The 27550-nt window shown below is 42.4% G+C and overlaps 1 protein-coding gene across 3 annotated transcripts in view; it reads left to right on the forward strand.

Moving 5' to 3' along the window:
• Positions 1-27550, forward strand: part of SRGAP2 (SLIT-ROBO Rho GTPase activating protein 2) — a 114318-nt gene that overhangs the window by 69026 nt on the left and 17742 nt on the right. For 2 of the 3 annotated variants that reach the window (XM_074893548.1, XM_074893550.1), the window contains exons 8-18: positions 3970-4194; positions 5851-5952; positions 6843-7040; positions 11689-11773; positions 14570-14597; positions 16512-16542; positions 18483-18543; positions 20510-20587; positions 22500-22634; positions 23949-24054; positions 25512-25736. In XM_074893548.1, the coding sequence (XP_074749649.1) occupies positions 3970-4194; positions 5851-5952; positions 6843-7040; positions 11689-11773; positions 14570-14597; positions 16512-16542; positions 18483-18543; positions 20510-20587; positions 22500-22634; positions 23949-24054; positions 25512-25736 (1274 nt within the window). The remainder of the gene's footprint in view (positions 1-3969; positions 4195-5850; positions 5953-6842; positions 7041-11688; positions 11774-14569; positions 14598-16511; positions 16543-18482; positions 18544-20509; positions 20588-22499; positions 22635-23948; positions 24055-25511; positions 25737-27550) is intronic. The other variant, XM_074893549.1, reaches the window with a different exon arrangement.

The following is a 27550-nucleotide window of genomic DNA, read 5'->3' on the forward strand; positions in this document are numbered from 1 at the left end:
TGCCACTCCGCAGTCTGTCTGCGCAAAGAAACGAAGAAATAACGTGGCTGTAGGAACCAGCCCCCCCTTTCCTTAGAATGCTCCCTGCAGAACCTGGGTAATGGAGCAGAAGGTGGAGGGAGCTTCTTCCCCAGCTGCCTGCGCGCTCTCCGTTCTGCAGCCGAATGATGCCCCCAGTACTCGGGGGCCGTCAATTCTGCTTTTGGTAAAATGCACAACAAAATACCCCAGATCTCTCCTCTTTGAAAACTCAGAAAAGCCGGTTAGGAATCCCGAGACTTTTCACAAATGCGTAACTACCCCCTTCAGCCTGCAGAACTGGCGTACCAGATGCACTGAATGCGTTGTGCCTGGGTCACTGACTGTTGCTTGATCTTGCTCTGCTTGCCAGGGGCAGCCCGCTGCCGTCGCGATTAGAAACACTCAACTGCAAAGCCTGAAGGGAACTTTCTTTGCAGGAGCAGGCAGTAATGAACAGAAGTGTCTCTAGACACAGGCAATAAAGAGCACTCAGATCACTATTAATTAGTCAGCTATTATAATACCTAACAATATATATAATACATTTATTCAGCTGATGATAGAAATCACATGAAGTGCACTTCTGCTAGGTATTTATTTAAACCTGTCCTTTGGAGGTCAGGGCTGTTAGTGCTGGATGGTTTTGAAAAATACTGTTATTTCAAAATGTCACATTTTGCAAAATTGCTGAACTGAAGAGGCATGTTTCGTTTATACCTGCTGCCTGTTTAGGAGACCTTTTTCTGGTTAACATTTGCTCAACTTGAATTGTGCCATGTTGGTTTTTTTAACAACTGATAACTTTCTGTATATTTTTATATTGAAATGTACAAGATAGGGCTTCATTTCACTAACATTAGTGTAATTCAATTGTCTTAATTTTTTCTTTTAAAATCCTATCTGGAAGTCCTCCCCCAAATACTGCAAATGTTCTTGGTTCAGTTGTTTGCTAACAGACTGTTCTTAGTACATTTTCATGAGTCATATAAGGTAAAGAATCCGTTTGGATTTCATAAACCATAACAACTTTTAAGCCCAGACCTGAGATCTTTTAAGTAGTACCCTGACAAATACAGGTTACCCAGCTTTGCAGGCAGTGCTTCTCTCAGTAGATAGCCCCAGCCATCTCTGGGGGCAGGCAGTGGTGCAAGACCAGCGTGGATCTGTCACTGTGTGACTCTGGGTGAGTCCGTGCCCATGTTAACCCCTTCGTGTTCCTTGGAGCATTCAATTTAACTCTACATGGCAAGTTCTCATAATCTTTAAAAGTATTATCTGCTCTGTTTTCAGAAGGCATGGGAAAATGTGGGACTTGCCTGGGAGCACGTGAGATGGAATTCAGTTATCTCATCGTTAAGATGCAGGGAATATAGATTTACTAATGCCTTTGATCCTGAAGGATCGAAAATGAACAATTATAACCAGTGATGGTTATCTGAAGCATCTGACTTAAATAGAAATGTGATTTTTAAGCCAGGACTTAATTCTTTTCCTTGATCTAATCATTTGATGATACTGAATTTTGAAATATAATATAAAAGCAATCTTCAGAGTTACTTACAAGTAGATTGCATTAGGCCAAAGAGCATTAAACTTACCGTGTTTATACAGCACATGGTGTTCCCCCTCCAGTATGCATGGAAGGATAACAGTGAGTTAATTCTTCATCATGAGTTAAGAGCAATAAATTGTTCCTGACATAGCCCAGTAGTTTTGAATTTCCTGACTTTGGGGACTGAGGCACCTCTTTGATGCTAATGAAATATTGCAGTAATGGGGAAGTTTGTATTAACTCATATTTATGAAAGGGTCACTAGGACAGAATTTAAAAAAGGATAAAAATGGGTGTGTATGTGTGAGTCCTAAAGCTGACTTTACTCTTCTAGGAATAGTGATACTATTGCTGTTTACTCCAAGATCTCATACTTCCCCTTCCAAATGTAAATTGCATTTTAAAACAGAGGGCTCTTTCTCCTTAAATCTTGTATTTTGGTCCTGTTTGAAACTGCTAACTGTCAAAGGGTTAATCAGCTGTCATGTTGGGAAGAGAATTTGAATAAGTTATCATTAAATTCTTATAAAAAATTTATTTCCTTGGAGAATGATTCCATCAAACATTTATATAACCCAGAAAAGGGGTGGCAAGACGATACATTTATAAATATAGTATGCTGGACTTTTGAAAATATTAAAGTGGGGGAGTGGGCAGGAAAATGTTTTCTGTCACTGGCTTAAGTAACATAAAGCCAAAAAACTTTGCTGGCTTAATGCAATCCTGCTGCTCAGTGAGGTGGGGTGTAAAATATTAAGTCCCATTTGACTCTGCCATCCCACCAGCAAAGTCCCCTCGCGCAGCAGGTCAGCGTTGCTGCGGGACGCCGAGGTGTGCTGGAGGAGGGCGCCCTGGGTGGGTGTGCAACCGTCTGGCCCTCAGTAGGAGGGGAAAAGGAGACTGCTCCTGTTAAATCTGAGTTGATCCTAATCCTCGCTGCCCTGTTGGCCCAATTTGGACTAGTTTTCCCCAGATTACTGCAGAGGATGGCACTGCAGTGTGCATGCAGAAGAGCAGTAGCTTTGAGTGGCTGTTAATCCAAGACTGCCTCCACACGTGCAAATTCTCAATCAAGCATCTTTTTTTTTTTTTGCTAGTTTTTGTTCTTTCTGATTGAATGTAATGTCCTTTAATTCTCTGCCTCCAGCCTAACCAGCAACTGCAGCTCTTTTTAGAAGACTCCACACCTGCCACAGCTTGTTGGCACAAGAGCCAGGCATCTCGCAGCACTTGGTGACAGAAATCCTGTGAAAGCAGGGAACGGTCCAGCAGTCGCTCTCTCTCCCTCCTCCCCGCCCCCCCCCCCCCCCCCCCTTTTTTTTTTTTCCCTGCGTTTGCACACAATGACAGTGATGAGACCCAAATGGTGGGTGAGGAGGAGATTTCATGTGAATTTTGCTTACAGAGCAGCACAGCAATCAAGCAGATGGTCTCTTTCTTTTTGGATATTCTCCTAGCATATGTAATCTCGCTTGTAATTCCAAGAAGGTGGGCTCCCTTCTCGCTCACTTTATTAGATGTCTGGAAAATTCAGGCTGTTTCTGATCAGCTAATGAAAAGCGCCTTTCTCCCCTCTGAAACATTAAGTCTTGGCTGCACAGCCGTGGTGGAGATGAAGCTGCTTGATTGTCTTTCAGTGACATCATCCTGGTGTCAGTAATAGCCAGGAAATTCTTGACCATGACCACTTTCTGCTTGAAAGTTTTTGCTCTTCTGTTTCACCCCAGCAATGAAGTCATCCCAGCAGATCGCTGCTTGCTTTTTGGATGACTCTGTTCTTTATGCCTGTGGTGTACAGGTCGTGTTCTTGCTTCCTGAAGTACACTGAATTAAGCAGTTCTCTGTATCTTGGATGGAATAATTTAGATGCAGATTAACCTTTGCAAATGATCCAAATCCTGTGGCTTGTTTCTCTGGGTAGTACTTTAGTGCATTGTTTTCTTCTCACTTTGTTTATTTAAGGATTTAGGAGTGTTTTCAATGGGAATCAGTGCTCCTGAAACTAAGGTTGGAATCTAAAGAAATACACTGAGCATGCCACGTCTAGGTTACTTTTTGGGTTTTTTTTAACAGCATGAAATGAACTCTAGTACTCCATGAGAACTCTGTAAAATGTTACAATAGTTTAAGCTGTACTTGCCTTGGAGACTAATTATAACATGATGTTGAAATTTGTATGGGATTAGAGGTTGAGAATTCTGTTTAGGGCCAACTCTGAGGGCCCCTAGTCATGATGCCTCTGCAATCAGTGAGAGATGTGAGACCGCTCTGGTACCCAGATAATAAAGTATCCGTGACTTGTTATCCATTTATATAACTTCTGGCTTCGGAAACATTTTAATTTCCATTACAGAATTTCTTCACTTATTCATAGGGAATTGTGTGTCTTTTTCCAGCAGTGTTGTGACCTGGGATACCACGCTAGCCTCAACAGAGCTCTCAGGACATTCTTGTCTGCTGAGCTAAACCTGGAGCAGTCAAAGCACGAGGGTCTGGATGCCATTGAAAACGCTGTTGAGAACCTGGATGCCAACAGTGATAAGCAGCGCCTGATGGAGATGTACAACAATGTCTTCTGTCCGCCCATGAAGTTCGAGTTTCAGCCGCATATGGGTGACATGGTCAGTTCATATTCCTCCTCCTACTCCTCTGTAAACACTCACAGCTCCGCCTGTTTACTTCCCTCCTCTGTGATAGATGGTCCCGCTGAAGGGCCACCTGTTTGGCTCTATTTTTGGGAGGTAGAGGGGAGCCTTAGAAAAGGGAACTGGTAGAAAGATTAAGCAGAGGCTCATGGCACGGATGCCTGAGTGTGCCTGACTCTTATTTTGTGACCATCAAAGCTCCTGGAGATGAAAATGCTTCATTAGGTATAATAATAAATGTAAATAGGAAACACTGTTTTAACCTCTTGTTCAACCCCCAAGTTAGCAGCTGTACCCTGAGTCAGACTCTGAAGTTAGAGATTTGAAGGGGCAACGAGATAAGAAACTTAAATGCTGCCTTTTGAGGCATTTGAGTGTGTAATCTTAGAGCACAAATGGTTTATAGTGGTGCTTTATGCATCTTCATTGTGAGAAGGCAGTCAGAGGACTTTCATTTTTGGCAATGAAAATCTCTTTATAGGTTTATCAAGATGTGGTTACTCATCTGGGAACTGTTTAAAGTCGCACAAGCTGAAACCAGTTCTAAATGGGAACACATGTACAATGTAATAATTTAGGTCAGTTGGTTGGATTTCTAGATTATCCTCCTGAACACTGAGGAAATACTGTAAGGATGGTCTCCTGCAGCCAGCCTCTTCTTTTGGTCTAAGAATTACAGTTGCTGCTTAAGGCTCCTCTTTGTCTCTTCCCTCTTAAGTGAAACCCTCAGACTGCAAATGACCTTTCTCGGTTTTTCTGTGCTTTGATAGTATCCTGTAAGATCGTGCGAAGAAAAAGAATTACCTGCAGACTGTCATTCGGTTAACAGCTCACATTCGCCGAATCATTTATCTTGGTGGTTCTCAAGGCCAAATGAGTGTTTATAAATGCAGGCTGATAGTCTTGTCACAACGGGCCTGCATATACCAGATTGGATATAGGATGGTGTATGTGCATGTGTGTGATAAAACTCCAATTCCAATTTCTGTCTTTAAAAAATAGCCTTATGCAATGAGGTGAACGTTTTCCTTTTTTTTTTTAAAAAAAAAAACCAAACAAACAACCAAAAAACCAACCAGAAAACCAAAACTAAAAGGAAAAACTGCCTCATGCTGTGAAATAAAACTAATTCTTAACAGTACAGGGAAGCCCGCTGTTCTGGCATATTTGACAGGTCCCTAACCTGTTCTTTTTTTATTTCCACTCCCCTGAATTCATTAAATAGTGACTCGTACCTCTTGCTGTAGTGTACAAGCTCAGCCACTGACACCCCTGCTCCAGGATGCCTGGCTCATACATTGAACCAAATTCTTCTTGATGTGCGGCGTGATTTAGCCTTGTACCCATCATAAAGCACCTTCAGACTTTCAAAAGCTTACATTACTGATAGTAGCTAACTTTTTCTAGTTCATGATGTTTGTGTTCCTTCTCTCTTTCAATACATTCAGGGAGGGAACTGCAATCTGGTAGAACACGGACCTTTTCCACTGGTTAAAATCCAGGGCTACAAAGTTTTAAAATGAAGCACTTTGGAAGATGTTTGCTTATAATAACTGAATGAAGTAATTGCAGTGTTCTTGATTATGTGGTTTTTTTTCTAGCCCTCTAAAAGCAGTGCTGTTTCTCTTCCAGGAGTCGCAGCTATGTGCCCAACAACCAGTCCAGAGTGAGTTAGTGCAGAGGTGCCAGCAATTGCAGTCTAGATTATCTACGCTTAAGATTGAAAACGAAGAGGTGAGCTAATCAACCAAAAATCAACAGCCCTCTTACCACTTCCAGTGGGGCGTGGGGACTAGTTAAGGAAGAATCTAGTTGCTGTGATCCTCTTTTATGAAGACTTGTACAATTCAGGAATAAGGCAGCTGAGGCCAGCAGTACATTAGTGTGTGCTCATGCACGAAGGCTGCGTGTGTGGAGAGGATCCTTTAAAAATACCTCCACGTGTCTCTTTTCCCATCCTTAAGTTGATAGAACTGGCTATGTTGCAAAAGTTGTATTTGGCTAGCTAAGAGAAAAAGAGGAATTTAATGTTTTGAAGTGAAGACAGTGAATTTGCATAACCTAAGGTAAGAGCTAATTTTTGTTTAATTGGTTGTCTAAGATGAGAAGACTAGATCAGTGGCGTTTGTTTGGGAACAAGTCAGAATACCTAACCTGCAACCCTGTGTTCAAGAATTTTTAATCCTCCTTGGGCAAAGTTTGCAACTCCTTTATGTCTAGGAAGTTGATTCTGGCCTTCAGTAAAAATTTACAGTGCCACAAAGTCCTGTTTTTAATATCTAACATTTGGTGCCCAGTAGATACAGTTACAGAAGACAACTGTAAGATCTTTGATTATAAGCAGTCTTTTGCTTTGAGGCTAAATTTCCTTCCATCTCCTCCTCGTCCCAGCCTGTAAGATTACAACTGTTTTCCTATCCTGGCAGGTTCTGTGTGCTGCCAGCCCTTTGTTTATATGGACCGTGCTGTTAATGAGCAAAACTTGCACCTGAGTTACGGCACACAGGATGTGAAACCAGTAATATCTGTTTATTAGTAAAATGCTCCAGGGTACTTACTACCTCTGTTTTGTACTTGCAACATACTATCTTTGTTTTTTAAGTACTCTCATTCTTGCTGGACAGGTTAAGAAGACTATGGAAGCTACGCTCCAGACAATCCAGGATATAGTCACGATAGAGGACTTTGATGTCTCTGACTGCTTTCAGTACAGCAACTCTATGGAGTCTGTTAAATCCACTGTCTCAGAAACGTTCATGAGCAAACCGAGCATTGCCAAGAGACGGGCCAACCAGCAGGAGACAGAGCAGTTCTACTTCACGGTAAGGAGTTAATTTGCAGTATGAGCACGTATAATGTATTTAGAATTATGCTCGCAAGAGAGTGCAAAATGATGCTATCATCTTACAAAAATGCTTCTGTAATTGATTTTGGACAAGCAGAGTAAGCATATTAGGTTTGAAAATGGGTGCTTTGAATTCTTTACAAATATATTGGGATACCTTTGTTGATGCAAACTTAGTCTGTGGATAAATTGTGTAAAATTCGATTTCTTCTGCATATAAAAAGGGATTGTCTGAGAAGGAACTTAATAGCTTGTAAATATCAATTTCCAAAAATAATACAAAGTGAAAGAATGTTTAGCTCTTTCATTTTTTGTTATTATCATCTTACAATTTCAGCTCACTTAAGCTTTTAATTGAGTCAATGCATTTTTACAAGATGCTAAGAGCTTATTATATTGAATTTCATACCAGACTATATGTTTTTTCCTAAATTAGATTTATGTTGAACTGTTGAATTCACTTCCACTTTAAAAATATTTTGAAAGAGCAGGTGAAAATCATACCTCTTACCCTGGTTACTTTGTCATTCCTTTGAGCATGTCTTGCTATACCTGATGCCCTTTCCACCCCTCTTCTAAGAATAGTGTTGCTTTTTAAAAGTCTGAAGTCTCTGTGCAAATTACACTAGCTGGCAGGATGGTTTCTGTCAGGCCTTGACTTACAAAAATTAAAAAGCCTTTGTAAAAGGTGAAACTGGCTATTGAGAAAAGTGGGTGGAGAAACTGATTCAATTAAGAAGGAATTGGCCATCCTGCCCAGGGTTGTGAAACTGGAAAATGATTTTTAATTGAACTCTAAGCGTTCCCTCTCTAGAGAGGGACTATTGTAAGTTCAAGTAGGAGACTGAACCCAGGACTTCCGTGGGATATATTTTTCCATCTCATCATGTTAGTCTCCTGCTGCAGAGCAGTGAGGTCCCAGCAGGAGTGCAGAGGTGCAGCCTGTCCTGTCCTGCGCAACGTGGGTAAAATATCAACAGAACAAAGCTCTTCGTGAGGCCTCTTTAACCAGCCTAATCAGATGCTTGATTGATCTACTATTGACCAGACTTAGAAATACCCTTTATAAGGATTTCAGGCTTTGAATCTGTAAGGAGCAGTGTTCTCAGTGTATGAGAAGATGCTCAGATGAGTATTAATGAGACTGATGGCAGAGCTGTGTAGCAATATGGGCGAGGCATTCTTTGTGTAGGGGGGAAAAAACAAAGCATAGTGCAGAATAGAGATTTAAATCCCCTCTTACCTTATGATGTGCTAAATGCTGAGGATATGAACTGAAAGAAAAAGACTAATTTGAAAGAATGCTCCTTATTACTGTGTAACTCGAGTTGGAAATTCCACGTACTGCATTGCTAGCTAGGCAGAGCTCTGAGGTAAATCTAGTGATCCACCATGGGGATTTAATCGCGGGAGTACTGGCTGTAGTATCTCTACGCTGGTAGAACTGTATTTCCACTAGAGGCATATCACTGCACGCTGGTGCCAAGATGGCTCTGTTGTTAGGGCTTTGAAGGAAGGTTTGTATTCAGAAAGAAGCTTAAACTTCCCCGTGTCAGTGCAAAGCGCAGGAATGCTGATTGACTTAGCACTGAGCTAATGCAGGTAGCTGAAGCGAGGAAGCAGCGGTGACTTCAGGGAGCCGAACCGCGGGGATGTGTCCTGGGTGCCTGGCAGGCGGGTACCGCCGCTGCCATGGCTACACTCCTGCTTCCCGAGCCAGCAAAGCCCCAGCGAGCTGAGGATGCCTGTCAGAGCTGAAATCCTGCTGCTAATTGTAATACAGCTGGCACCCCGCCCTACCTGAGGAGTGAAAAGGCGAATGAATGTTTCGATTCTTTTTACCTCTAAAACGGGATAATTTTAGTTCTTAGTCGAAATGTTATTTTTGCCTCTAGAAAGATTAAAACCCAGTATAATGCTCATTCTGTGAAGTGCTTTAAAAATTAATGTAAATCTATTATTACCAAACACTCAAGACATGGGTAAGTATTATATAAAGTTCCCCTGCTAATCAATCCTAGAGGAATGTCGTGCTGGTTGTGTCAATGTGCCACTGTTCCCACGTTCAGTCGCTCGCAGCGGCGCAGGGGAGCGGGGATCTGATTCACCCGCTCCTTCAATCGAGTGCCTTGTTTGAAGTCGTTCTTGGGGGGCGGAGGGAGGGAGGAAAACTGCTGAGCTTTCCAGATCGGAGACAGTTAAGGATGTGGGACAGTGGCAGAAACTGTTTTTCTTTATAGCCTCAAAAGCATAAAATCTCCTTTCCCACAAGGCAGGAAGATACGGGCTAGTTTGCATTTTGCTTCATTATGTATGCCACCTGACAACTGGGTGTCGCTGGAAAAATACTGCAGCGAGTTTGGGCTGAGAGAGGGTGTCGAAGTTGCGTGGTTGTGAGGAGATGGTAGGTGCGAAATGCTCACCGGCTAACAACAGATCTTCATTTTTACAGTGCAGAAATAATGTGACTTGAGGACGTTTCTGCTGCTTTGTGTCTGATTGTACTTAGTCTGTCTCCAGCTGTGCTCTGCCAGAAATGAAATCCTTAGGAGTTCTCCTGTAGTTTCAATTTTTTTGACTGTTTTTATTAAGCCAGAAATCAAATGCTAATGGATCTTTGTAACTCATTGAAAAAAGCCTGAAGCCTTATTTTGAAATTACTTATTTTTTTCATAAGTGTACTTGTAGCAGACAGGGTACAGAATGTTAGGCATGAGGAAATAGAACGCACGCATGAAATACTGCACTGGATAGGCACCTTCTCTTCTTCTCCTTTCAAACAACCCCTGGTACCCGTCTGCGGGCAGGCGATGGCCTTAACGTGACCACCACAAATGCCTCGAAGCCAGAGCAATGGGCCAGAGCATCTGGGAGTGCCAGCAGCGTGCCCCTGCCCTGCCCGCGGCCCTGCTGGGGCAAGCCGCCTGCCCCGCTTAAGTTTTTATATCTGCTTCAAAGGGAAGCTTTTCTCTTCCAAATCAAGTTGATTTGCTGATCTTTAAGCTTCTGTTTGAGCTGTTTGGCACTGAGCCTTCTTAGCCCTTCTGTCTCTTCGCCTGATCATTGTGACTTCGAGACAGGGAGCTCGACACCTCACAGAACCAGATTTATCCTCAAATCTCCACTTCAAAATCTCCAGTTATTTTTGCAGCTTATACTCTTCATGTTTTCTTCTGTCCAAATTTGATGCAAAAATTTAACTGATTGAGCAAAATACATAGTTGGGGCTTGGCAAACAGATTCTACAGGGAAATTCCAAAAAATGTAGCAGATTTTTTTTTTTGCCACAGTGATCATACTTCTTGTTTTCTTCTAAAACAACAAAAAAAGCTGAAGTATTAGTATAGGAAGCAAGAAATGCTGAGACTCTCCAGAGGGACTTAATTCTTGTGAAATTTTTCTTCCAATGTTGTCAACCAAAGGGACATAAAACACAGACTTTTGGCAGTTAATTAAAGCCCCAGCCCAGCCATTTTTGTCTGCTGTGTCAGTAGACACTGCGGCTGGAGAGCCCACAGTGGAAACATCGTTAGCTCCTGGAAGGTTCCCCCCTCCACCCCCAGTACTGCAGCATGTATGTATGTGCATCCATTGCTTCTTGATTCTTTACATCTTGCCTGGAAGCTGCCGTTGTTATGACCTGCGTAGGACAGGCAGGGCCCAGGCACTCCCATTGCTAAAATACTGGTTTCACCTTAAGGATTTGCAGTCTAATTTGGCAATACCAGTCCAGAACTGGAGGAAAGTGGACAGAATTGGGGAAAGCTGGAGACACAAGAACTGCAACCCTGAATTATTAAATGAGAATCCTTTCTTTGTGTTCATTTTGCTAGCTGAATTTTTTAAGTATTTCATGATTCTAAAGAACGGCCTGTGATATTTGAAGAGTTATGTGCTATTTATGTATTTTTGAGTGTAAACATGTCCTAATTATAATGTGGACAGCTACCGTACAGCAGAGCATTTTATGTGCTGCAGCACAGTGAAGATAAATATGCTGTTCTGAACTGCAAAATAAGAGATGAAAGAGCTGTAAAAAACTAGCATTTGCCAGAGCTGTGAAAAATCAGAAAGAAGTGGGAAAAATGACTGCGTGATTGTATAACATTTCACTGAGAGAACAAATCTGAACTTAAATAATATCTTTATTTGTTTTGTCCCGTGCCCCCTCTGCAACCCTGTGTATCATCCAGCGTGGAGGCAGACACACTATTTGACAAGTAAAGTGGGGTGAGAGAGGTTAAGTGAGAGAATAAGCACAGTAGCAGCCTTTTAGTTTGTTAAAACAGATTGCTCATTCAGTTGCCTGTGACGCGCGAGGGAAATGCATTTCCATCTCGCCCTGTCTGGAGAGGAGATGCATGACAGCTTCTCAGATGTCTTAAAAGATGTCAAACATTTGGCTGATTCCACGGTGAAACAATAGAAATTGCGCTGCAGATATGTGTGGGCCGAGCTTCAGATTTGCCTAGATAAATAAACCAGGAGGATTTAGTTCATCCTTTGCACTGTAAATGTCAGTGTAATTCTGTACCTCAGCATTACGCTCAGAATCCAGTAACCTAAAGATGTGATTGAAGAAATTAATTGTCCGCTCACGATCTTGGTTTTTTCCACCTTCACAGAAAATGAAGGAGTATCTGGAAGGCAGGAACCTGATAACAAAGCTCCAAGCCAAGCACGACCTTCTCCAGAAGACCCTGGGCGAAAGTGAGTCTGGGACCCGCTCGTCACTGCTATTAGCCAGGCTCTTGCACTTAGTGAATTAGTCAGCTGAGTGAGCCTAACGGTCTTGGATTACTGATGCAAAGTGGACGTACTCATGTTTTATGAATTTATTTTTCCGATCTGCATGATGGGGAAGCCAAATGACCTACACAGCTCCTTGATTAATGGTGAACGGAAAATGCTTAATGAATCACTAACGTGCGTCGCTTATTTGTTAAAATGGAGCATATGCCCACTCGTTCATCCTGTCCTCTCCCCGCACACCACATTCTGCTTCTCGCTTCATAATCTGTGTTGGGGTAAACCTTGTGATCTGTGTTGGGGTAAACCTTGTGATTTACAGTTTACGGGTTAGTTGAGAAGTATTGCCTTGTTAGGCTGGTCAGAAGTTTCATTTGCATGGTGATTTAGCTGCCCCTCACCTCTGTGCGTTCAATCCAGACCAAACTAATGTATGTGAGCGCGGGCTTTTATTAGGAAAGTAACAAACAAATTTCAGAGCATGTACAGTATGTTGCCTATCTGGAGGGCATTAGTCAAGGGGCAGCAGCCAGAACTGAATATGCATTTGCTATTAGTGTCAGAACAAAGGAAGATTTCTTTCCCTTCATGGTATGGGCAAATCCTGTTGGCCAAACACGCTTAAACTATGCATCCAAGTTTCCATAGAAACCTGTCTGCCTCGTATTTGCAGAGCAGAAGGTTTTAACAGTCTAAATGTCAGGTCAAAAAATGGCTCAACTTGTTCCTGGGTTTATATGCTGGAGCAGGGCTTGTGTTTCGATATGTAACTTAACTGGACTCCCCACAGTTTATGGTGTGCAAATCTTCTGAATGAAAACTTAACCAGCATGTGGTCTTTGAAGTGCTTTGCTTTTGTTTTAAAAATGCACTATAAAAAGAAAATACTTATTGCTACAGTAATTAAGAGTTTCACATTTATCAGACACAAACCACTAGAAGGTAAGGAAAGGCTTTGCCGTCGTTTTGAGCTTTATTGTTTCAAGTTGCTCATCTCTTCAGCTGTCCTGTAGAAAGGGTGGATGAAGCCAAAGATCTGTGTCCTTAGGGTAGTTTTCTTCTGCCTCTAAATATCTCCAAATGACACCCATGCTGCCCCTGTGACTAATCGCATTCCTGGATCATAGCTGACCTCTGCATACCGAGACCTATTTCCTCTTAACCTGCCTGCCCCTTGAACCCATCTCAGGCTGTGGTGGGGGAAAAAGAAGAGGAAATTAAATGCGATTTCTGTATTGCTATGTAGATTTAAAGGCTGCTTCTGTTTTCTTGTGGTTGCTTTGCAAACCAGAGCTTTCTTAGTCACTCTGTGAAGGGACCCAGTGTGTGTCAGGGTGAGCTCCAGCAGCTTCTGAAAAAAATCACTCCTGTCATCTGTGAGATCAAAAGGAGCTGAGAAAGGGAGGTACATTTCATCTCCAAAACCACATTAGCAGGTTAATGGTACAAACTGGGGACCGTGCCTAGACTTATCCATAAAATGTCACTTAATTGGGAAATGGGCAAATAAAATTCCTTTCACAAGTCCCTGGAGCATGGTTAGAAGCTTTACTGAAAAATGTGTGTACAGCTGCGTGTCTTCAGTCCCTGGAAAATTCATAGTTTTGTTACAATTTTCATTCTTCTTTGCCCCATCCTCAGGTGACATTTATTAGTCCTCTTGCAAATTACCTTAATCTAAAGATGACAAGTTCCAGTAATAAAAATAGCAGCAAGTCTTCCTATCTACAAGTAATTATGTCCCTGCCTACTGTACACATTTGTCACCCTAATGTAGGAGCCCCTTGATGTTGCCACAGCCATGTAATTTATATATATGAATATTCTATGATGGAAATGGGACAGATGGCTGGAAATTCTGCTTCAGAATAACATTTTCATGTAAATTATGCACTGTTTTGGCTTTACGTGGGGAGAGGAAAGTGGCTATCGAGATGTGTTCAACTAATTGTCAGCCATCAGCAATTAGACATTTCCCTCGTTCATTCTTCCATCTCCCCAGGAGCAGGAAGACAACTGTAGAGAAGGTGGATTTTCAGCTGTTGTAAATCAGTATGGTTTCACTGATGATGCTCTATACCAGCAAAAGATCTGGCCTGTCCAATTTCCCAAAGGCACATACCAGTTTTCTGTCTCTCTTACTCCTTGTTGCGCTATTTTAAAATGATGTCTGCATTAGCAGTAGTTGTTAGCTTGGCCGCTTCCTTGCAAACTCAGTGCAAGTTAATGGAACGTTTTTATAAATATGTTTGTAGAAAATACCATTAAACGTCTGTCTCCCAAAATAGCTTAATGCCAGCACGTTCAGTCTGTGGGCTAACAAATCCGTGAATGTTTTCAGTCTTACTAAATGGCTTTATAAAGTATAATCTCTCGCCCCACCAGTTCCCCTGGGAAGAGGGAGGGAGGGAGGGAGAGGTTGACAAGCCCAGTTTTTTGGCAGCCGAAGTCAACAATTAGAATGCGCAGGGAACTAATTTTCAAAAACAATACTTTCCAAAGAAAGAGTCCTCGGGCAGCCCGAGCTGTTTGCTGCGTTTCCTGGTCGGCTGCAGCAGAGCTGTGCTGGCAGGGATGGGCTTCGGTGGTCTCCCCAGCAGCGCGCCTGGGGGAGGCAGCCACTGTCTGCCCCCCGCCCCCGAGCTGCTCCCTCCCTCTCCGATGGTTTTTCTTCTTCCGAAACTGGCTTTACAAAGCCATTGACATTATTTTCCCATTCCTCTCTCCTAATGCTGTATTTCTTTGTCTTTTTAACAGGTCAACGGACTGACTGCTCCCTTGCCAGGTAGGTGTGGTTCGGGGGATCATTTTTTAAGGAAAATCTGATGCAAATTGATCACTGCCATTATAGATCTGTTACCAGCCCAGGATATATATCTGTTAGAAAAAGATATTGATTTACCTAATATACAGGGAAATTCCTGCTGGTTAATATGGCTTTAAATACCATCGCCAATACCTACATCAGTGCAAGGTGGTGGCACAGCTTATACCTACGTTTAGTAACCTCTGATCAGCTGAGTAATGAGCATTTCTTTCGATGCTTAAACACCTCTCCCTGCTTGTTGCTGCAGTTGTGACCGTACACCTGCTGGCGGGGCTGCCTGTTGCAGCAGGCTGGGAAACTGATTGGGGTTAAAAATAACCAAAGGAGAAAAAAAAAAAAAAAAATATACATGGAGGTCATGCACTTTTTCTTGCCCCAGTGCATTTAATCCAGATCAGGAAGGGGACGGACAGGTGTGAGAAAGTGTTTAATTTGGCACTGTCACCCAGAGAAATATTCTTCGAACTAAGGTTTTTATAAACATTTGTATTTCTGTAAGGGAGCTGGGCCCAGTGACTCTGCAGGGTTTATCCACTGGTTGGTGTACGGGGCTGGATAACATAAATCAGAAAACTCTTTCTCCTGTTGATGCTCTCTGCTCTGCCGTGGAACTGGATTGCAGCAGTACAGAGGTCATGGAGAATAAACTTCTCATTTGTAATTAGGACCAATCACAGAACAATAACTAAGCTTCTCCTGTGGGGTTTTTATAAAACATAACAAATCTCCATCTCCAAATTGATGGATTCAAGGGGCTCCGCGGGGCACAAGGAGCTGGAGTAGGGGCTGTGCATCATCCTGCCTTGTTAACAAAAGGAAGGTGATTACTACCGATCTGGAGTCATTACTACTTTTCACATTCCTTACAGCAAAGCAAAGCTGACAGGTCCTAATTAGAGCCTGACATCTGTAATAATAAAATATTATTCATCATGAAACAATTTTAAATATCAAAGAATCATTACTGCTAATAGTTTAAAATAGACCTTATTGTCTGTGACAGCCCATGGAATCTGATTTCTCTTTTTTTATTCAGTGTTTTTGATTTTTATAAAAGGAATTTCCCCTGAATTAACACATTTTACAGTCTTTTTAAAAATCACAGTTCTAATCACCTTATTTATAATTCAGCAGCAATCTGCCCTAGCAGGGAATTGGCTTGAATGATACATTAGGGCCTCTCTACTATCATCTCTCATACTTCATTTTTACAAGAAACTGTAGGAATTTTAAACCCCAGTAATAAATTTTGAGGGGAAAAATCCTGGCAAAGCAAGGCTTTTTCCTATTTTTCTACAATTAATGTCTACCAACGTAAATAAATGTGACTGTCATGGTTTATACTGAAAAGGCTTAGCCTGGCTAGTACGTGCTGGTGTTTGAGGAGGTTCATGTTATTTATTTATTTGAAGTCTTATCAGAAACTGTAATAAAGACTCCACGATGGCAGCTGTTAACAGCACAGTAGGAACCAGCACGTTCCCACCTGCTTCTCTCCTCTAGAGTGGCTCTTTCAGAGAACAGCTATGTGCAATTTATAACAAACTTCATCTTGAACAAGGAGCCCTATATAACAGATTTCCATATGGTTGGAATTAAAATGTCAAGGGTAATCTTTTGTCAAAGCAGTGGACTCCCTTGTGTCTGTTTCAGGTTTTTAGTGATTTAAAGTCACTTAAAATCTTTCTGAAGTTCCGTAAGTTGAATGAGACCAAGTCGTCATAATTGACTTGTATATCTGGCTCCTTCCCTCCTCCGAAATACGCGTGGTTTGGAATACTGAATGAATGAACTGGTGACAATAGAGGATTATCTTGACTTTTCTGTTCTGTTTTTCCCTCCCGCACCAATGGGCGGTTCTGATCTCATCAGCGGCCGGCGCAGCTCCACCGTAAGGAAGCAGGTAATAAACAATTCCTCAAGTAACGAAACAGGGATGTGTGTGTTTGTGTAGGGAGGATAGATGGAAAACAGGGAAGTGTTTTTATCCTTCCCTCCCTCTCTTACATGGGCCTTTTCAGTCTTGTTCAAGTGGAACTGGCGTCTGCTCGTTCAGGAACTGAAGTCAATAAAACATGGATCCACAGCCTTGATTGATTTTTCTTTGACAAAAGTTAAACATAATTTTACTCTGTTTTGAAAGACCTGGAACCAGAAGTGCCAAATAGCCTTGAGCTGTCTGGACAGTCATGGTTTATGGGTTTCATGCTGTTGTTTCTTTGTCCCCTTTTCCTTTATTTTCACTGGTATCCCACTGCAGTGCTATTAAAGCAGTAACTGCTTGCTTGGTGTGCCTTTTTGTAATAAAAATTTACAACAGCGATGCCTTGTTTCCCTGGCTGTGCTGGATAATCTGGGACTTTTTAGTCCCTGATGAGCTAAAATGTGTTTCTTTGAGGTAGGGAAAAATCAAAATATTTCTTGATGATACTGTAAAGACAAAATTTGGCTTGGAATTTCATTTCATGCAGTCTGTCTTGGGGTGCTGCTTTGTAGTTTTTAGGATCTCTGTGTTTTGGGAATTAAGAGAGCAAGTTGTAGTTTTGGTGTGCAGAGTCAAACCTTTCTCATTTTCTGAGCTTAATTGCTGTTCCTTCATTTGTGCTCTAAAAATGGTCCTTTCCTGTGCTGAAAATGAAGTATGTCTGTGTCTTGACTGCCATTTTCACAAGTTGTTTTTGAGGTGCCTCAGAAGCATGTTCTGAGTTGAGTCTCTGATTTGGAAACCTAAATTAAAAACTAATCTGTTGGCAAGCACTGAATCCACAGCTCGCAGTAACCTACATGACATCACTTGCATGTGGTTTTAATGGGGTTTTTTGATTGTGACCTAACAGTTTAAAACATAACTGCTCTGAGAGTATTAATCTCTGCTGGGGACACAGAATATGTGCTTCTCTGAGTTCTTACTGTCAAACTCAAAAATAAGTCTGGGGGGTTATAATGCTGTCTGGATGATTATTAATAAAGCATGTCCTTGGGGGCCAGTTGAGCAGCAGAACGGCTTCTGAAGTATTCTTAATTGGTGGGTGTTGTTCTGTACAGCATATAGAAAACTAGTTCTCACTGCCTGTGGCTAATTAGTAGAGAAATTATTGTCACTAAATGTCCAAGTTCTATAATGTTTCAATAAAACAAAAAATGCATTAAACCAAAATAAGTTAGGAAAGTGGTTGAACTGGGCTTTACATATTTTTTGAGCAGAAGACTCATCTTTTTGAATTGATGGAACTGTGGGACTGTAGCATCCTAACAAGTGAGCATTTGGATACAAAGTAGAGGCGTTGCTGTCCAGAACTACTGTAGAAGAGACTATACATAAACACAAACTTGGAAGTTTTACTCACATGGTAATTTCAGTCATTGGCATCCGACCTTAAGCAAACTGCAGCATTTCTGTTGCTTAGTTTAGTTGCTGTTCCCCCAAGTGGGAGGAATAACTGCAGACCTTGCAGAAATTCAGTTGTCTGAAAAGTAATCTGTGATCCTGCGAAGCAGAGGCTAGGGAATTGTAAAGTCTTGTTTCCATACTGAAAATCTCAATGTTGTTTAAGCTGGAAACTGGCAATCTAGAAGATTTTACTGTGTTTGGGCCTTGGACTGGCAGCAGTGTTTTCCATGAGCAGGCACCTGTATCTGCACCTTATTTAATGGGTTGTGACTGTAGGACACTGATGAGCTGTTTACTAAACACATCTGGAACTGCGTGGAAGCAGAATAGGGCAGATGAGAGGACAAATTTGCTTTCCATTCTCTTTTTTTTTCTTTTTTTTTCTTCCCCTCCACTTGTACCATCACTCTGCATTCTGACTGCTCTTCTTGTTTGAATTTCTCGTTGTGCAGGATTCCTCACAAGCCATTCCCCTGGTCGTGGAGAGCTGCATACGATTCATTAGCAGACATGGTGAGTTTATGGACAAAAGGTATCCTGTAATATTTCTGTAAAGTGCATGGTGATGTAGAAGCCTTCTGGAAAATGCTCAGCATAGCTCAGGACACGGTGCTTGTGCAGATTGCAATATAAAGAAAGTCGCAGTGACTTTTTGACTACATTGTGGTATTGAGTGTGTGATCCCTTTTCCAAATAACTGACCTTGCAGATGCTCTTCCAACAATATCCCTTTGTTTCTTGTAAAATAAGGTTCCCGTCCTTAGATACCACTCATGCCTCACCTCCACTCACCTTGCTTTAAGCCCTGAAATGTGGCCTTCACCAACAATAATTATGCTCTTCCTAGAGGAGGAGGAATACTCTTAAGTATCTGAGGAGGTCAAGCAGTGAATTAATTGCTTTTACTTATTGCCTCAATGAGATGATTTAGACCTGTTTTGAATGTTAACTTCACAGCCTTGAATGCTGTAAAAGATTTTATACTTTTATTGTAATTTGTTTTCACTTTTAATCGATATAATTTGTTAGTAGCATGTGAAACAGCTGTTAATTAACATATGTAGAAAGAGGTTGAATTTATCTTCATTAACCAAGACAGAGCCAGATAGTAGGCCCTGTTTCATTTTCCTTGTTTAATTAACATTTTAGAAACTATAATCTAGAGTCCCATTCTCATCATCACTTGGAAGAACCAAGTGCTGTAATCCTTCATGAAGGCCATACTTGGACGTTTGCTGGAAAAACCATTGAAACCACGGTGCGATGTGAACCGACGCACAGCAGATTAGGGCCATCAGCAGATTTCATTTTTTAGACTCGTGTTACTGGGTTAGCTTAGATCCCCAACAGAAAGATTTTTCAGCAGACGCAACTGATTTTTGCACTGAATGTCAGATCATGGCATAAAGGTACGGTCTGGAGTCAGAAGGAATGTGCTTTTATACAACAAATCCATGTTAGGCAGAAGAAATCATAAAACTGCCTGACGCACTTACACTGCAGGAATGAATTTTGTTGGAGGTAGCCTGACTGACATTTCTAAATGTTTTGCTGCGTAGGTGTGGGATAAATGTCATTTTCCTTCTTGCTTCTCTGCACTTGGGATTGTTTCTTTTCACTGTTCATAGCTGTGTGTCACAGCTACCAGATACAGCCACCTCCTGCAAAGGTTTCATTGCACTGCGATAAAAACAGTTGCAGAAATTGAGAGGAAGATGCCACAGATGCCTTCAAGGGAGCTTATTAGTTTATAGCCGTTATTATATATAAAGCAAAGACGTTGCAGCAGTCTTTGTTTCAGAAAGTCTACAGTTAAAAGGCTTGTGAACGGGAGTTGATCTCCCTTCATGAAGCATGTACTTTGTTCGTTAGTAGATTTGTAACGGTTGTTGCTCATCTTACGTGTACCAACAAAATTGTTATGATGGTAGTATATTGGAACATCTCGCCTGCTTGATAATTGGTTTTAATGACATTGCTAATGCTCACTTTTTAGCAGGAACATCTTAAAGACTATCCTAAAACCCTACATAGCAGGTCGTGCTGGGGTAATGAAATGCTTCCATTTCAATTGGCTGATTTGCTCTGGGCCTGTGTGGTATCGCTCTTGCAAAATAAACTGCTTCCTTGTGTAGTTAGCCATATTTTACTTCTGGCCGATACGATACACTGTTAGTTTATGACTTTCTCTGGGCTGTAAAATCCTTTGGGGAACCTTCAGGGTAAAAGATAACATGCATGGCTGTTATAACCCAGTTATTCTGTCAGTTTACAAAGAAGGGTTAATATTTTTTCTCTGTGTGCTGAGTTCTGTTTTTACATATTCTGTATGTGCCTGGACGTAGACAGGAAGGATGGCTTTTAAAACCGCATACTCTTGCCTGTGTAGCTTATGTTTCCTTTATCATATATGCTGTAGCTGATGAAGGTGCCAGCTTATCTTATCTTACCCTTATCAACATCTCTTATTGTCTTACAGGTTTGCAGCATGAAGGAATATTCAGAGTGTCTGGGTCACAAGTTGAAGTGAATGACATAAAAAATGCATTTGAGAGAGGTAAGGAAGATCTATTCCAGTGTATCAGAAATTATTGCCAAATGTATGAATTTGTTTAAATATTGTGAAGTGGCCTGGTTTGAATGCAACTTGCTATATTTTGTTCCTTTGATTCCTAAGTGAGTCTAGCCCGAACACTTCCCTAGTGCTCATTAACCTTGAATACGCAGTTGTTTGGCGTTATGCTTTATATCTTGTAGAGTGTCTGTATAGTAAATATTCTGAATTCAATCTTCTCTCATGTCTGATAGCTTATTGATTATTTGTAACACTAAAGGACACAGAGAATTTCATCACTGGGTGTAACTGCATTTTCCTACCCTCTCCCCCCAGCTCTTCGTGAATAGACTGGCTGCTAGAGGATGAAATTTTGTTTTCCATGTTTTTGAGGAACGGCTTGTCTTCATTTATTCTAAATATCAGCAAGTGAGAGAGTAAATTTCAAGACGCTGTTAACTTGACATAGCTGTTAATAGATTTGATTTTCTATGTCAAGAACCATTCCCTACAAAGACAAAGAACAGCTGGGAGCCTCCTGACTCATCAGCTTCTAGCTGGGCTGTTCTCCCTCGCGGGGCAGGTTCAGAGGCGCTTGCTCTTCAGGCATCCTCACAGCCCATCTCCCCAGTCTTGCCTGGGTCACTGAAAACACCAGGGCTTCTGTTAATTCCCTGAATACATCCCTCTAAAAGAATATAGTTAGTGCGTTTCTACACTTGCTGTTGGAGGAGATGAGTGGTAATTAATTAGGCATAGCAAGTTTATTTTGCTGTTAGGAAGAGAGAAGTTTCATGAATGACGTGTGAAATGTGGCACCTAATTTCACCTGTCTTCATCTGCATCTACCTGAGAATTAAAATCCTCAGGAATAGAGGAAGCAAAAATGTGTATCACAGGCTGCAGGTAAAGGCTCGATACCAGAATCAGACCCCTTTTTTACATAAAGGAAATACCAGTCACAGGAAAATAGCCAGTTGTTCTAGCACTAACATGCAGAAATAAAAAGGTGATTTTTTTTTTTTTTTGTTTTCCTTCATCTTCGTTGTCTCTGTAAAGCATATGATATACAGAACTGACAAAGTTAACAATAATGTCTCTGCAGTTTATTACTTCATCCAGAACCCTTGGTGGCAGTTAATATCAAAGATAATGCTCTGGATTGTAGTGGCCCATTTATTATCCTGTGTGTTATTAAGATAATAGGCAAGCTTTGGTAATTTCAGTCACATAATGGATATATATAGCTTCAATTTGAGGATTGCCCCATCGTTAAATCTAATTATATCTGATAGGGAGTTTTCCCTAGGGAACAACTCCTTAAGTGGGCATCTTTTCTTTCACAATACAGACAAACTGGCATATCTGCAGCGACAAATTATCCCAGAAACACTCCCCCCCGCCCCCCAATTCAACATAAGGTGTCTGCATCCTGCCAAGCCACGAGTGTGATGCTCAGTGGCCTCTTGCGTGTCCACTGAATCCACGTGGCTTCAGGCGTGAGTTTGCACAAAGACCTGCTCCTGAGCTCGTGTAATGTTCACCTCCGTGGTGCATCTGCGAAGTTCACACCCTACCAAAATATCCAGAGCACAGAGCCTGGAAGCGTTACTACTGCTCCAGGAGCAACACCACCCTCCGTGGGCGTGAGCCCGGCGCTCGGGTGTCAGACTGGAATCTCTTTGATAAAAAGCTGTCCCAGATCTCCCGGGATCGCTGTCAGAGGCGTCCCTGCTCGACAGCGATGCACAGGAGAGACTCTCTACCTCACGCTGGTTGTAGTGCAGTTGGAGTAGGTGGGATTAACGCTGTGCTGCATAAAGTCTTTTCTCCAGCTGAGGTGCAGCCTTCCAGTCTCATACTTTTCTCCAATATTCTGATTTTTCTTGCCTGCTTTTCTTTGCTTGTCACAAAGGGGAAGACCCACTGGCTGGGGACCAGAATGACCATGACATGGATTCAATAGCAGGAGTTCTGAAGCTCTATTTTCGAGGGTTGGAGCACCCTCTCTTCCCCAAGGATATCTTTCATGATCTGATTGCCTGTGTCAGTAAGTATATGAAGATCTGAAAAGAAATAAGATTAATTTTTCTAATCTCCCACTTTTCTCTCCTCTCTGCCCCCTTTTTCCTGACTCCAAATAAGCTTTTTGTGGTTACTTCGATTGGGTTTGTGTTGCACTGCTATCCTAGTCTCTGTTAGCCGGAGTCTGGGCAGTTCCCTGGTCACAGCCATCCTTATTCTGATAGCAATTTTTTTAACAATGATCAAGGATATAGAAATGGATAGATTTTAAGGGCTGTGTCATGGATTTTTCTGAGAGAGTGCTTCATGACAGGACTCGGACAGAATGAAACAAAAACCTTCACTTCTGAAAAAGAATCTTTCAGCCCTCTCATCAGAAGGTGCCAGAAATGCCCTCTCAGACACGGGGATCACTAGCAGGGTTTCTGGTGCTGTGAGCTTCCCCTAACATTGACTGGATGTCTGCTGCCATGGCTGGCAAGGTAGTAGTCCTACACCTTTTGGCTTCGTAACCACAAGGGGCCATCTATTGCCTCCTGTTAAAGAATATCAGTCATGAGGGCAGTCACAGTCGAGTTGTTAACATTTTTGATGGTTTCTAAAGGTGGTTCTGGCAGGCAGAGGGTTGTTTGTGTTTTTTGTACATGAACAACCTCATTTTCAATGGCCTGACTATTACCATGTCCTTGAGAATTGAAGAATGATTCTATTGTCCAAGTAGTGAAATGGCCTTTGCGGTGGCAGCCTTTGAAGTAAAGCAGAAGATAACTGCTTCTGAAAGGGCTCGTGGTTTTCTTCTCCTGATAAATGCATTTACAGAGCTGAATTCACATTATATGAAAAGTAAAATCTTCTTCCAAATAAGTTCTCCCTTCTGAGATGATTTATGCTGCCCACTTATTTCTCAGTAGGCTGCTGCACACAGAGCTTTTTGCCTCACCCTTTAACTATGTTAATTTTCCTTTGAGTGTTATACAATTTCTTTTTTAAACACCCACCTTTCTAAGCTAACTTGAATGAGCTATTGTGCCAGAACTATTGAAACAGATGACATCCAGTGCTCCCACGCTAGGAAGGAACTTGCAGTGAAGTTTCACGTGTTCAGGGACCTTCATTGTCAAAGGCTTCGCCAGCAGGTTCTGCAGCCTTTGCGTTCCCATGCTGGGCAGCGCTGGAGGATCCGGGAAATGGGCAGACCCTTCCTTCCTCCTGCTGCTCTGCTGGCTGCCCTTCTTAACAGTTTGCACAACAATCACAGTGTACTGGTGGCATTTGGGCTCAGTGTCACGTTGCGGGTGCGGTGATACAATGACTCTGTGGTGCTTTTTCTTCCTTTCAGCAATGGATAATTTACAAGAGAGAGCGCTCCACATCCGGAAGGTGCTTCTGAACCTGCCGAAGACCACTCTGATTGTAATGAGATACCTCTTTGCATTCCTCAATCAGTGAGTATCCTTGAGAGCGCCATGGCCCTGCTGTAGGACTTGGTATAAACACGATAAATGGCAGAACCAGCCTTAACGTTGCTGTGTGTGATCTGAGCAGCAGGTCAAGGTACAAATGCTGCAGTAACTTGCTATTGCATCTGCCTTCCTGGGCTTTTCAGCCTTGCCAAAATTCACCCCAGCGATACGAATCCAATCTCAAAGGAGTTCCAGAAATGAAAGAGAACAACGTGCTGTAAATCCAAGCAAAAGTGATACACAAGAGTCAGAAACTGGGTTCCACACCAGCAAGGAGAACTATGTACTAAGTAGTGTGAGTGGTGGAGAGTGAGTGAATTTTTTTTAAAACAGCCCACTCCATCTGGCTGGTTCATTGGATAGCTTGGCAGCAAAGAGTCAGTCATTTCCTCCAGTAACGTGGTCTTGACACCTGAGGTGGCATAAAGGAAAAATGTCCTAACCAGAAGCCCTTATATTGTATTATACATCATCGAAGCCCTTGGAGTACCATTTAGGTGAAAGAGAAAGACAATACTTTGACCTAACAGACCTGAGGTTTACTGTCTGCTTTCGTAAAGCTTCCGCTCATCAGCTACTTTTGGTGAACATCTTATTCCTTACCTTAAAATGAGACAGTATCAGGGTTTGAGGTTTTTCTAGAAGATTTGTATTAAAATGGAGCAGGACATTTACTAAACCTTTCCATATATTCAAGTGGTTATTTCTGTTTGGAAAGGAGGGGGTTTGTTTCACAGATGTCACTGCTGGAGTCACTGAAATGTGACTTTCCAGTCTCAGTAGCTTCTAATTATTCTGAGTAGTGATCTGGAAAACGGGGCGTTTCAAGGGGAATTGTACTGGAACTTAGTTTTCTGTTTAATCTTTAACTGGTCCCAGAAAGGCTTAAATGGTAGGTTTGGGACAAAAGTTAGTGAGGTGAAAATTGTGTTTTAAAAAATGGCACCGTATAGAAACTATAAGACTCAGTTTTGCTGGGAAATCCTCAAGAAGAGTCCCAAAGAAGGCTCGCTTGAGAGGCTCCCGGGCCTCGGAGAAAGGGTGTAACACTCTGCACGCTTGATCACATGCGCTTAGGCAGAGGGGACCTGATAATTCTGGTGTTGAGTGTTGGGCTGCGAGTGGGCTATGAACAACAATAATACAGAAAAATTAAAGATGAAGACTAATGTCCTCCCCTTGTAAAGTCAGCAAAGACTTTTCACATAGTCTTGAGCTTTCAAATTCCCTTTGCAATTTCTATTTAATTTCTCTGTAAGTGCCATCAGTATCTCGTTTTTCACACGGACCCAGAACATTCACGTCCCAGCCGATCAGCTTTAAAGAACAGAAAGCCCAAAGCAAACCTTTGAGCTCAGCTGGGTGTTCTGCAGCAGACAATGATGGTGATAATGTTGTTTTCTGCTGTTAACCCTCCTCCCCACTTTTGTCTTTTGCAGTTTGTCTCAGTTCAGTGAAGAGAACATGATGGATCCCTACAATTTAGCCATCTGCTTTGGGCCAACACTGATGTCGGTGCCTGAAGGTCATGACCAAGTCTCTTGCCAAGCTCACGTCAATGAATTGATCAAAACCATCATCATCCAACATGAGAACATCTTCCCAGGACCCAGAGAGCTGGAGGGTCCAGTCTATAGCAGAGGTGGAAACACTGAGGATTACTGGTATGATAAAGATCACTGAGGACAAGATGAATGGGTGGATATTTATTTACGGATTAGCATGCTACAGTCATGCGTTCTGTGTTGTCTAATTCTAGATTTGAGCATCTGGCCCAGCCTTTCAAAAATCTGTTTTATTGAAGAGGAGATGGCTCTGGAGAGTCATCAACTTAAGAGAAATAAGCTCGTAGAAAGTAGCTATTCAGTTGTCAAACCTAACTCATTTATCTTGAAGGGTAAGGTTGTGTAGGGATTTTCTTGGATGTCCTGGTATGGTAGCTGCCAAAATCAGTCTCTCTTCCTCCCTCCCTCTTTTTTTTTTTTTTTTTCCTGCTTTTGCCTTTTTTTTTTCTGCCTGTCTTGAATGCCTTTGCTTCAGACACAGGGGTCACTTGCAACTGAACCTAGAAAGCTGTGGCATGGTTTAATTTTCAGGGCAGCACTTGATGGTGTGGGAGGGAAGAGGCAGGAATGCAAAATCACCATTTCCATCCAGCTTAAAGCTCAAGAGGCCCGGCCGCGTGTTCAGACTGAAAGCCACATCTGGAAGCAATTCAGCCAGAGCGGCTCCTGTCATCTGGGGTGGAAGGTTGGGGAGTGGGGGAAGGAAAGGAGGTGTTTTCTTTCCTACTGGCCAAGCTGATCTCTCCCTCTGAAAATGAGGAATATTAAATTGTGTCCTGCTTCTCCCCCTGCTCCTTCCCTCCTCCAGTGTCCCAGGAATGCAAATGATTATTTTCATATACTAAAATAAATACATTTTTTTAATTAAGTCACTCTGGTGACAGAGCTAGCCTTGTTTCCCTGACTTGTTTCAGAGGAGCTTTAACTATCAGCTCCCTCCATGTACGTGTGGTGAGGAGAGGCTCCTCTATACTAACTGCTCTATGGAGAAGACTTGCCAGAGCCTCTTTTGGCAATTCTGTTAATTTTACCCTTCACTCTGATGTTTTTAGCTGATGTTATACATGAAAGAATCGTTGGGGAAAAAAATTTAAGAATCTTTATGACCTTAAGGAAACACATTAACTTTGATAAGAGGTTTTGTCCCATAAGGTGAAGGGAATAAAAATGTAAAATGTCCAGTACACTCACTATGGGTGACACTTCACATGACTATGTAGGAGGCAAAACGTCCTGGAAGGTGATATCTATTTGCTGAAGGTATTTGGTGTTTCTTCATTGCCCTTCCTAACCACTCTGACCTGAGACCCTGTTGAGCAGAGAAGGGTAGAAGCAAGCAAGGGAGACTTTAATAAAGCCAGGAAGAAGCATCTGGTTCCCATTCAAGCCTTCTTATAACCCTGGTATTTAGAGAGTCGTTAGTTATTGCCCACAGGGCTCCTTGCCCCAAAGCCTGCGAGCAGCAGCGTGAATCCTCGTCGCTGGGCTGATTCATCGGGGAGCGGAGCCTGCGATGTTCGTAATCGCCTGGTGCCACTTCGCTGGGCTGAGCCGTCTCTGTGCCAGGGAACTCGCAGACGGAGCTTTGGCCTGGAGGCTGCCCGGGCTCGGCGCCACGGCTCGTGTGCTCTGCGCCTCCGTGCCTGCGCTCTCCCTGCGAGCGGCACTCGCTTCGAGTCGGCAGCTTGCCTCGGGCAGGGGAGGGGAGGGCAAGGTTCAGAGTTTATGACAAATTCAGGGCTGTGATGCAGGCAGGCCTTGAAATACTGCCTTTGAGTCAAGCCTGGGACTGGGCTGCGTCTGCCTGTCCGTCTGAGGCAGCACGGGGAGAGTCCGGGAGTCCCGCGTACCGGCACGTGAGACTGTCGGCATCGCAGGGCAGACGACAGCTTGTAGATGCTCAGCTGGCACTG

Source organism: Strix uralensis, chromosome 24 (assembly GCF_047716275.1).
Source record: "Strix uralensis isolate ZFMK-TIS-50842 chromosome 24, bStrUra1, whole genome shotgun sequence".
In the NCBI taxonomy this organism is placed as follows: domain Eukaryota; kingdom Metazoa; phylum Chordata; class Aves; order Strigiformes; family Strigidae; genus Strix; species Strix uralensis.